Genomic DNA, 11,560 nt, shown 5'->3' with positions numbered 1-11,560 from the left:
TCAGAGAATGTGTTTATGCAGTGTAGTGGCTCTTCAGTACCATGAGCTAATTGATGTGAAATTCTATTGGTTAATGCCAAGGAGAAACATTTTTGCACCATACGCGTGTCTCAAGCAAATAGGTGAATCACGTGGAATGATTGGTTATGAATTTGGCCTTATATTTGATCTGCAAATTGATAAATTCAAATATGCCTTCCCACATTCTCAAACATATCTACGAATGCACTATATCATATATCATATATGCCAAGATGTACAGATCATGAAGATCCTGTACAGATGAAAATCCTGAAGATCTTGTACAGTTGTATAAGATCTTCAGGATGCATGCTTTTATTAAAGAAGAACTGACACAGATTTTATTCACATCTAATCACATACCAGATGCTATCGGCAGCATTATAATCGGCTCGCTGCTCGCTAGTATATCTCTTTATATCATCAAAACCAACAGCAATGCACTGATTGGAAGGTAGGTGGGCAGGGTGCTCTTCCCACTGATTGCTGTAGAGGGGATTATCTCTTGGTCTACGCTAGGAACTATTATGATTTTCAGGCACAGTATTTCCTACCATAAAGAAGAACGTACCCAAAATTTTAGGAGATTTTATCAGCAAATATCGGTATTTTTATCATTTGTGATTGTTTTGGATGTTTGAGATGATCTGACAGTCAGGATATTTCAAGATTAAAATTTACAAAACTTGATCTCAGAAAAAACACTCAGATTCCAATAAAAGTTTGGTTATAACATTAAAGTTGCAAAAAGACCAACGAATAAAGACGTGTCACGCTGTAACGTGAATGCAATAGCGGATATCAATAACAAGAGCGGCTGGCAGCTGAGCAACCAATGCCATCATTTTGGCGTATATTTTGCTTCTGAGCATTTTTATCAGGTTTTATTGATTTTAATCTTAAAACATTCTGGCAGACAGATCACCTCAGACATAAAAAAATCACAAATGATAGAAAAACATTGATACTTTCTGATAAAATCTACTAAAATTGTGCGTAAGTTCTTGTTTAAGATTAAAAACTGATCAGCGTCAGGAAAAATGAAGTTTCTTATTGGATGCCTTAGAGCGTTCTGTTAACAAATCTTATATAACTTCTTTCTATATTTTAACTTGTCACCTGACCTAAGTTTCAACTGCCAATGCTTTAAAATGCACGAACTATTGTGAAGGAACAATAACGCGCTAGGTATTTGAAACAAGGCAGTTTGCTCAGCCATCCATGAAGTGACTGAAATTTTCCGATTTGGCATGATAAGCTGTGAAAGCGTGCAGTTGACACCATAACTCAAGTTTCTCCACATTCATCTGCTATTAACTCATAGAGTAAAGTGTTAATATTTAGTAGTGGAAAAGGGCAAAAGCCTTGTTTAGATAGAAAAGGATTAGTTAGAAGGGGGTTGAGACTACGGAGCCAGGGTATGTAGAGTTTTAAAATTATTGCTATGTTAAAGCTGTGAAATACCTGCTTTTAATTGTAGTCTGAATAATTTGCAATGCAATTGAGTGGTTTCATAGCATGCTAACTGATAGCCAATCTAACAAAAATTTACATACTTTTTAAAGTTCATAGGTTTTTACTTAGCTTGCATTATACATGTATGTGCAATTAAATTACATTGTGAATAACTTTTAATGTATTTGAGAGCTTCTATAGCATGCTAGCTCGTAGTCTAATAAACAAAAATTCACATACTTACCAAAGTTCTTTTTTTCTCATTTATGTTGCATTATATGTAGAATAGCACATTAATTTTAAAAACCTTGACATGCTTGTGTTTAATGATTTATTATTAGCAAGTATGGTAGGGCTCAGCCACCTGAGGTTAGATTTATTAACGATTATTGCGAGCACAAGCTGTTTGTGGAGCGTCTGACAAAACCATAACGCATCCGCTCATCAAATTTTAAAAGGTTTTATAAACATGGCCTAATCGGAAGGATGCTCCATAAGGTTTTAATAATACTTTTTAGGTATTTATCAAATGCAAGTATTTGTTTGCGTAGTTGCAAAGTATGTACTTTGGTTGTCCCTGAACGCTTCTGGTCTTCTCTTGTCACTCCTGATTGCATGTATTTGCTCTTGGTCACTAGTGGCTACTTTTGTAATATGCAATGCATTGATGACCAGCTGCAAAGCCACTCTGCTTGCAGAATGTTGTTTATTGTATATAAGATAGATCTTAAAAAAATTACACCGTATGTTTTTGTTTAAGCATTACACTCTGTTGTCTTTGGAGATAAAAATGTTAAATACAACATATTTCTATTGAGTTACAAAAAAAAACAATAATCTTTGGTGTAATTTTTAAAGAGAAAAGCATACCGAAATCAAAATCAAACAAGTTTACTGTGCAGGGAAAGGCAACTCCTCTAATACAAAAGACTGCTGATAGCAGCAACATTGTCATTGTATTACTGGGCTGAGGTAGAAAGCTAGCAGTACTCATGAGTAATCTGGTATGCTTTTTGGCTCCTTGGCAAACAATTTTGCAGAGCTGATATATATACCAGTGAAGTAAGGACATAGAATAGTCAAAACGTAGAAGGCCATTGAAGATTTTTCAAAAAAGTGGATTTAGGTCGATGCCAATTTGGCCTCTACGGGTCGCTTTTCTAGGAATCTAAACACTACTTCTTCTACCAAAATCTACTGATCCAAATCGCCAGGCTAGTGCTGCCCCAAACCATAGGGCCAATTCTGCTTCAAACCACCTGTCCACTGCTGCCACTACTCCTACTGCTGCCCTTGTGGATGGTAATAGAGTTTTTCTTCAGACTTGTTTTTTGCATGCTTTTAGGTTCCCAGAAATCTAAGAAGTGCCTAAAATGGCAAGCAGAGGTTCAGGCACTCGATGCATGTTACTCGCTTGCATGACAGTTTTCTTTCCTGTTTATGAAGCTGGAATTATAGAAAAGCAGGCGTAAGTGTTTTTGCAGTATAAATCCATTCCGACATGGTTTGTGTGAGTTCCCTAGTCACTCAAGATACCAGTATGCTTTTATTCCCTAAATCTTTTTAATGTATTTGAAATGCTCCAAAAGTTTGTATCACTATCACCTTGAACTACAGGATGCTTTTAGGTTCACTGCTGGTAGTAGTACTCCTTGGGATACATTTGCAGCATGATTCCTGTATCGGCTATGAGACTTTGACAGTAATCCCGCGCATCAAAAAACTCGCGACGCTTGGCAGCTTATATTCACATAAAGCTGTGTTGCTGATGATCGCATAAAAATGGCCACTCGCCATGCCGTTTCAAAAGTGTAGACTTTCACCTGTATACAGCCAATTTTGGAAAGGTTTTGCCAGCAGCTCTTTGCAAAAGTTGAACAGGGCTGAACCCTGTCGATAGCCCCGCGATTCTGTCACCGATCCCTATGGCATATATTGGTACCAGGCTTGAGGCATGCAGTTTGCAATTGAATACTCTCACAGTTTTAAGAAAGTTATGGATACTTTAGTGGGAAACAAAGATACACAATAACCGAGTTTGGTATGTCAGCTGAAGGTAGGTGTGTAGCAATGCATTACTTAAAATCTACGGTCTATAATATTTATGTATATTAGGACTTCGGTAGTCTGGTGTGCTGTGAAAGATTGTGTGCTGTACTAACTATCCGCACACCTATTCTAAAATGTGGTAAGGTGGTTTATTGGTGCAGCTGTGAGAGTGCTGATCTCGCATTTTAAATGTTGAGAGTTCGAACTCTGTACCATACAATCTTTTTTCTCAACATACAACTGTGGCTTTAGATGGATAGATAGATTAGGCCCTTATTATTATTATTATTATTATTATCAAGATTTCAATGTTTTAGGTCAATATAACCAAGTGCTAGTTTGTTTGCTAAATGCTAATAATAATCAATTGAAATTGTTTGTGGGTAGTCGACAGAGCAGTCATCGTGTCAATCAAATATTGCTCGAAATGTCATGAAGAAGATAACTCCACATTTATCAATATGTGAAGGGCTAAACAGGCGCTTATTGTGTACCCCATATAATGATAGAGCTTAGTTATATAAGTTGACAATCCTACATCTTTAGGGTACATTTAAGAAATTCAACGGCCCCTATTCAGCCATTTTTACTCAAAAGATTTGAATCTCATTGAAAACATTTGCGATATTTTTCAAAAAGCTTCTTTTAAGGATTGCTCTAAAAATTTCAGATTGAAGTTCAACTTACTGTTTAGCAAAAATAATCCTTCATATTATCTATTTTTGTGAATTTTTGCAATTAGTTATCTGCCGCATAAAGCACAAGCCTGCGTGAAGATGGTGCCTTGATGCATTTCTTTATGTTGCCTGCTTATGTTTACAAAAACCTTCTGTTTTGTCTGTATTCATCACTGTACATTTTCCGAGCGCGTGCACAGGCTTACCCAACTACTGATTTGTCAACACTGAGAGCTTAGCAAGACTATAAACGTAAACATTTCTATAAGCTTTTCGTTGAAGTATTTTTATCTCCATAGTGATATATGTCATGCCAGAGTGCCAAATGGTCTTCAACCATTTTGTAGTTTATAACCTGGATGCTTGTTGAATAAAGTACAACATTATTGCTTGTACTTTAGTTTTGTGGCCACTACTATTGTAAGAGAAGAAACCTCATCACTTAGTGATCGAGAGAACGATGTAGTCTCGCAGATGGGTGTTAATTCTCCTGTCTTAAAAATAAACTTATACAAAACTTTAGATTGCTTCAGAAAGTGCTGGCATTTTCTATTATTTGAGGTTGTTTTTAGCCTTTGAAGTGATCTGATCTGACTGCCCGTATTTTCAAGATTAAAATTGTCAAAAAAAAACTTAGCAACGGTTAAAACACTCAGATCAAGCAGAAGCCGATTATGACTTTTATAGTGTCAAAGAGACCCAACAGATTAAAGACCCGTAACGCTGCAAATCGAACGCAATATTCGATAACAGCAATAGCAGCTATAGTATTACTATAGCATTTAGCTACATGTATATATTTATAGCTATATATATAGCTATTTACTATAGCATTACTATAGTAATGTCATTTCACTCATATTTCCCTTCTGATAATTTTAACAGTAATCAAGTTTTGCCGGCTTTAACCTTGAAACATCCTGGCAGTCAGATTGCCTCGAGTATAAAAAACTGACCGATCATCAAAAAATTTCAATAATTTCTGATAAAATCTCCCAAAGTTTTATGCGAGTTCATCTTTACGAATATTCTTGCTGATAGGTGGTAGCAAATGCAGCTATTAGAGAAGCAATACTCATGTGCTTTTAGGTTTGTAACGGTTAACACTTTAAAGATTAGTCTTCTATATACAAGCAGGTACCTCGATCCTAGACAGTATTAACAACCTTCCATTAACTCTGAAAGTATCAACTTCAAAAACACAACTCCTTTTGAACTGAATAACATTTTTAAGCTTCAAGGTTATAGAACTCTATAAAAACAGAAATCAAATAGAGTAAATAGTTTTTCGTCACCTTTCAAAGAGGTAATGTTTCAGAGATACCTGAAGAAACAATGAATGCAGTACTCCTAGGCTGATAGAGTGTGTATATTTATTATGAACAGAAAAACTAATAATTTTATTGTAAAGCTCCCGTTGCTGAAAAAAAAGCTTTCTAGTTCTGTCTATTTTTGATTTTCATTCTCAAGAAAACTAAATTTCTGTTCGCTTTTAAAAATGGCTGCTGCCAGCAGTAATCGTTCATTTCTTGGTTGGCTAGAAGTGCCCTTGGTATGCTCGAGGTAGGCGATATCTCAAAAACTAATGAATCAGTCAACACGAAACTTTATGTTGCACCGGATACATATACATCACAAAGTGAACAAAATTTTATAATCCTTTGTAAACTAAAAGTGTGAAAATTCAAAATGAACTAATATTCTGCTGATAACCATTTTTAAATTATCGATAAGTTAGAAGTGCTCTCGGTATTTCGGAGATATGTCGATGAGTAGAAATTTAATCACCTTCAAAATTTAAAATTACGATAAAAACATGCACCCTAGGATTTGAAAGTTGTTTTATAACCCTACATAAAATATCAAAACAAAAAAACTAAATGAAATTACAAAACCGAGTTTACTGGAGCGTAGGATCTGGTGGAAAAATATTTTTCTCCAATTATCTTGAGCCTAGGCCTCAAGGTGCTAAACACTAAAAAGTCACCACAATTTAATGTTTACCCATGAATTGAACTCTTACTAGACCACACCACACTAAACAGAGAACCTAAACAACGGAATATTTCAAATCTATCTTAACTCTTTAGGGCTGACTGTTAGAGAGCTCGCCATGCTCCAATCACACGTCTACATGTCTGATTATTGATTTCATGTACGGTGGACACCACCACTACAGTGGACCCACTAACACCATTTGTCTTGTGTTACAACCATAAGGTGAAGTTTTGCACAAAGGACTATAGAAACTCATAGTAATTATCTAATGCAAACACCTTTGGTAAAAACATCAAAACTTTGCATACATACTGTACATATAAACAATTAGAAAGAAAATAGTATATTAACCTTAACAATTATAGTTACCTACAGTAAATTTAGTGTATTTAGTGTTTATGATCTGCTTATGATTAGGATTCTTTAACGTCGCTATCAATTTCAGGACCCATGGTTAGCAATTAAAGGTATATATATATATATATATATATATATATATATATATATGTATATATATTGAAATGTATCCTACTTGAAACTAAAATCAGAGTGCTCAACATAGGATGGAGCAGTATAAATTGGAAAGTCAAATAGTTTACTTATCTTTCAGCTACTGTCAGTTTCCTGCTGGCGCATTCTTCAGGCTGTAAGCTTCAACTGGTTGAAGCTTACAGCCTGAAGAATGCGCCAGCAGGAAACTGACAGTAGCTGAAAGATAAGTAAACTATTTGACTTTCCAATTTATATATATATATATATATATATATATATATATATGTATATGTATATACTAGCAGTGCCTTCCGGCGTTGCCCGGGTATTAAAAATCAGCTTATAAACAATGAGAAGTGATGAGATTTGTTTACCACTTGCTGGCAGGCAACACTCCAGCAAGTGGCAGGTCATTGTCAAGTGGTCTGGCACATTGCCAATGGAAAATTCCACTAACCTAGTTAGTAAGCTTCAAATGCCGGTACGCAATGACATTGTGTCAGCATTGACAGCCCAACTAGGCTATTCTAATAATAGCTATAGCCGGAATGCAGACAGACATACGACATACGAACATACTTTGAGAAATATATATATAGATATATATTGTATATAGGTATATATACAATATATATATATATATATATATATATACCTTTAATTGCTAACCATGGGTCCTGAAATTGATAGCGGCGTTAAAGAATCCTAATCATAAGCAGATCATAAACACTAAATACACTAAATTTACTGTAGGTAACTATAATTGTTAAGGTTAATATACTATTTTCTTTCTAATTGTTTATATGTACAGTATGTATGCAAAGTTTTGATGTTTTTACCAAAGGTGTTTGCATTAGATAATTACTATGAGTTTCTATAGTCCTTTGTGCAAAATTTCACCTTATGGTTGTAACACAAAACAAATGGTGTTAGTGGGTCCACTGTAGTGGTGGTGTCCACCGTACATGAAATCAATAATCAGACATGTAGACGTGTGATTGGAGCATGGCGAGTTCTCTAACAGTCAGCCCTAAAGAGTTAAGATAGATTTGAAATATTCCATTGTTTAGGTTCTCTGTTTAGTGTGGTGTGGTCTAGTAAGAGTCTATATATAGGTATATATATATATATATATATATATATATATATATATATATATATATATATATATATATATATATATACATATATGTAATTATATATTCATGTAATGAATTGAAAATTATAGTAAATATCATCTTAAACACTAAAAGGCACAACAAATTTTCACTTTCGTCTACTTTTCACTAATTTTTGTTTCACTCAATATTAAGCATTTTCGAAACACTACGAATGCTGATCTGAGGCAAGAAGAGAGAACATCGTAATTTCTTTAAGGCTTTGTAAGAGGATTTCAGCTAATAACATATCAACATCTTTGTGATTCCAATGTGTTCAGCACATCGGCCGCCAAATTTGAATTTCAAAAGACATTTTTGTTGATGTCGTATAGCAAAAAAATGCCGTAGCGTAGAAAGAAAAAAAAATCGCATTCCATATTGTAAGGCGAAACCCTGTACAAAAAGGATGCCGTAACTCGAGGGGTGCACTGTACTGATACTCTGCTGCATGATACATACGTGTATTCATTAAAAATTTTTTTCGCTTTTAACACACTAACTATGGTTAAGCTAAAATTACTACTTTAAAATATAGTTTTGTTCAAAGAGCCCTATAGAATAGTTAACGTTGTCTGAGATATTTTAATTCATCTGGTGAACTCAAGTAAGGTTTTAGTCTGACTCTGTTGCAAGTAGGTTAGAGAAAGGTATTTGCAGTGAATAAGCAAACGAGCACTTAGAATCAGTCGAATGCCTACATAATGGTAACTCCAATCTATAGAGGACATTACTGGCTCACGTTGGCACGTTTCAATAAACTTAAGTGCACTTATTTGGTTGACTGCTTAGAGATTTGAAGATATAAGCTAGCGGTATCTAGAATGCGAGTGTTACAACAACACTTTTTTGCAAATCACCAAAACCAATAGATCATTTCCCGAAGACTCATTTCACACTCAAAGTGGTAAACATGAACGTAGCCAAAAATCCGCGAGTTTGGCTGGTCTTATGTGGTTAGTGTAATGAGGGGTAGCAGAGAATATTTGTCACATTTAGCTCCCTTTCTACTCAGAATAAACACTAAGCCACTTTCCGCGACACTAATTTGATTGAAAAAAAAGGTCAATGAATGAGAACGTCAATAAAATATAGTCATGGATCATCTTATCACCAGTAGGGATCAGCAGAAATCGAGCTGATTCAATCAGGTCGGTGCAATTTGAACTCGCTTTAGCTTCTAAAATGCAAAGTTGGGATATTTGTAAGTTGATCTATGACATAGCACAAGATCGATCCTTTATAATTTAATCCATGGCATTTTATTTTTTGCGTTGATAATCGTCAAAGTAATAACCATTGTGCCAAGGTCAGTAGCCAAAGTAAACGACTCAGTCTCATGTGTTGGAGAATTGTTAGCCATATCTGTTGCTTCACGGCGTTGCGAATTTCTTTGGTGCAATATAGTCGATATTTCAAGGTCAATTCCTTCTAACAGCCCTATTTTCTCATTTGATTTTTAAAATTGTATAAAGCTAAGCGTGTCAATCTAATTTCTGTCGATCAAAACAGGGGGTGTTAACCTAAGGCCGTATATTTTTTATCAATCATGTAACGCATCGACTTTTTATAAATCAACTTTTTGTCAATCAGATTTCTGTCATAGCACACTGACAATTTACCGACACGCAGTGCAGATACAATGTAAAACTGACCTTCTGCCTACCGATAATACTAAAACGGAAAATAGCCTACTGTACCAGTAAGCATAGAAGAGTGCCTACTTAAGAATATTTGCTGCAGCCAGGTCCCTTATCTCATGATCATCTCCTATTGCTTAAATTAGAGATTTGGCTAGTTTTCTAGAGAAGAGGCTGATGTGGTTTCCTATTGTCTGACTCAGGCTTTTAGTCATGGTTGTCTTCACTTAAGACAGTAGCAAATTACGACCAGGTACCCTTCTTGACATTTCGCAATAGTCAAACAACTAGCCTGCCGCTTGCTAGTTCAGAGTAGCAACTACTACTATAACACCATTGTTGCTTATTAAAACTTGGTAGTGACAAATAGTTAGAAATGATTTGAAAAGTTTTAAAAATGGCGCAATTACTGCCAGAGATAAAGAATCTCATTGGAAGCACTAAAATTATTGAATATTCTCCATTACATTTGAAATACATGATATCACCTCAATTTGCTATCTTGTCATTTATCAAGTGACCTAAATTTATTCTAATGTTGAAAGCAAGACTGTACGTGAGCCTGAGTGCAAGCAAATAGTTGAAGTCTGATTTGTTTTGAAAGATACAATTGGCTGAAAATGGGATAAATAGTAATAATAAATGATTTATAATAGCGTGTTGCTATTTTTCCTTACGTATATGAATCATGTTTATATATAGTTCAGGTGTAGTTGTTAGACACAGATGATTGCGGCAACACGGCCACGAATGTTTACTATATTTTGTTGGTAGGGAAGGAATGCATATGATCAGGTGATCAGAGGATTTACAAGGATGGCAATAGATGTTAATAAAACACACAAATAACATCACATGCTAATGATTCGTGTGCCTAATTACTGAAGCGATCAGTGTTGGCTTGTCCTGTGCTCATGGCTATTTTTTAATAACCATACTGTATGCTACTAAAAGGAGCCAAGTTTCAAATATAACCACCAACAAATGATATTTTAGAAGACAAACTCACACAAACATTTAATATATTTTATCATAAAGTATCAGTATTTTTCTATCACTTGCAATTGTTGTCGATGTTTGAGGTGATCTGGCTGTCAGGATGTTTTAAGATTACAATTGGGAAAACACAGTCGCGGTTGAAACCCTCAGAGGAAAAACATGCTGAAAGGACATCAGTAGTTACTATCATTGCTTTAATTGCTATCATTGCTATAGTTGATATCATTGCTATAGTTGCTATCATTGCTATAGTTGCTATCATTGCTATAGTTGCTATCATTGCTACAGTTGATATCGGCTATCCCGCTCAAGAAGCAGCCTTACAGGTCTCTTGGCAAATATAGACATATTAGCACTCTCACTTGATCTGAGCATTTTTAAGGCGATCGAGTTTTGTCAATTTTAATCTTGAAGTATCCTGGCAGTCGGATCATTTCCAACATCAAAAAAAATCACAAATGATAAAAAAATACTAATACTTTCTGATAAGATCTACTAAAATTTTGTGCAAGTTGACCTTTAAAAGGTTTTGATTGGTGTTTCAGAACATACTCAGTGCTTGCTCCTACCACTGTGCGACCAAATACCATCTTCAAGGTGTCAGCAACAATCATCCACCTTGAGTATGAAACGATGACAGTTACTGCTGCCATAAAGAAAACAAGCTATGATGGCAAATCTACCGAGGCCATTTGCAATGCTGCTGAAACATTCTCTCGGCCAGGGTCTGGGGATATTTCCATGCAGGTAAAACAATCGTAAGCTTTTGACGGATGTAAGACACATTGCTGAAAGACAGCTGGTAAACCAGTAAGGGTCACTCTGGCAGCTGAGGTTCATGTTGGCTGTAGAGGTTTCTCCGTTGAGTCTGTAGGTCAGTTATGGCTAACTGGCTAATTTAACCAGGAGCTTATCTAAGCCGTCAATGAGCAACCTTTTCTTGTACAGGAGTATATCAACATTTAGATAAATCATGTGGCCCAAAATGTACGCGATATCTTATGCTGAATATTTGCAATAAAACCCTGGGCTGTAACATGGCTCACAACATCCCGTGAATAACCAGAAAAAG

At 35.4% G+C, this 11,560-nt stretch overlaps 1 protein-coding gene across 1 annotated transcript in view; it reads left to right on the top strand.

Moving 5' to 3' along the window:
• The first annotated feature begins 1,312 nt into the window (after positions 1-1,312).
• The window catches only part of LOC137402795 (CD109 antigen-like), a 63,994-nt gene continuing 53,746 nt past the window's right edge, over positions 1,313-11,560 (top strand). The window contains exons 1-3 of the mRNA XM_068089301.1: positions 1,313-1,439; positions 2,822-2,944; positions 11,034-11,235. Of these exons, the coding sequence (XP_067945402.1) occupies positions 2,850-2,944; positions 11,034-11,235 (297 nt within the window). The 5' untranslated portion in view covers positions 1,313-1,439; positions 2,822-2,849. The remainder of the gene's footprint in view (positions 1,440-2,821; positions 2,945-11,033; positions 11,236-11,560) is intronic.

This window comes from Watersipora subatra, chromosome 8 (assembly GCF_963576615.1).
Source record: "Watersipora subatra chromosome 8, tzWatSuba1.1, whole genome shotgun sequence".
In the NCBI taxonomy this organism is placed as follows: domain Eukaryota; kingdom Metazoa; phylum Bryozoa; class Gymnolaemata; order Cheilostomatida; family Watersiporidae; genus Watersipora; species Watersipora subatra.
The sequence above is the reverse complement of the archived record's forward strand: the minus strand, read 5'-3'. Positions and strand labels throughout refer to the sequence as shown.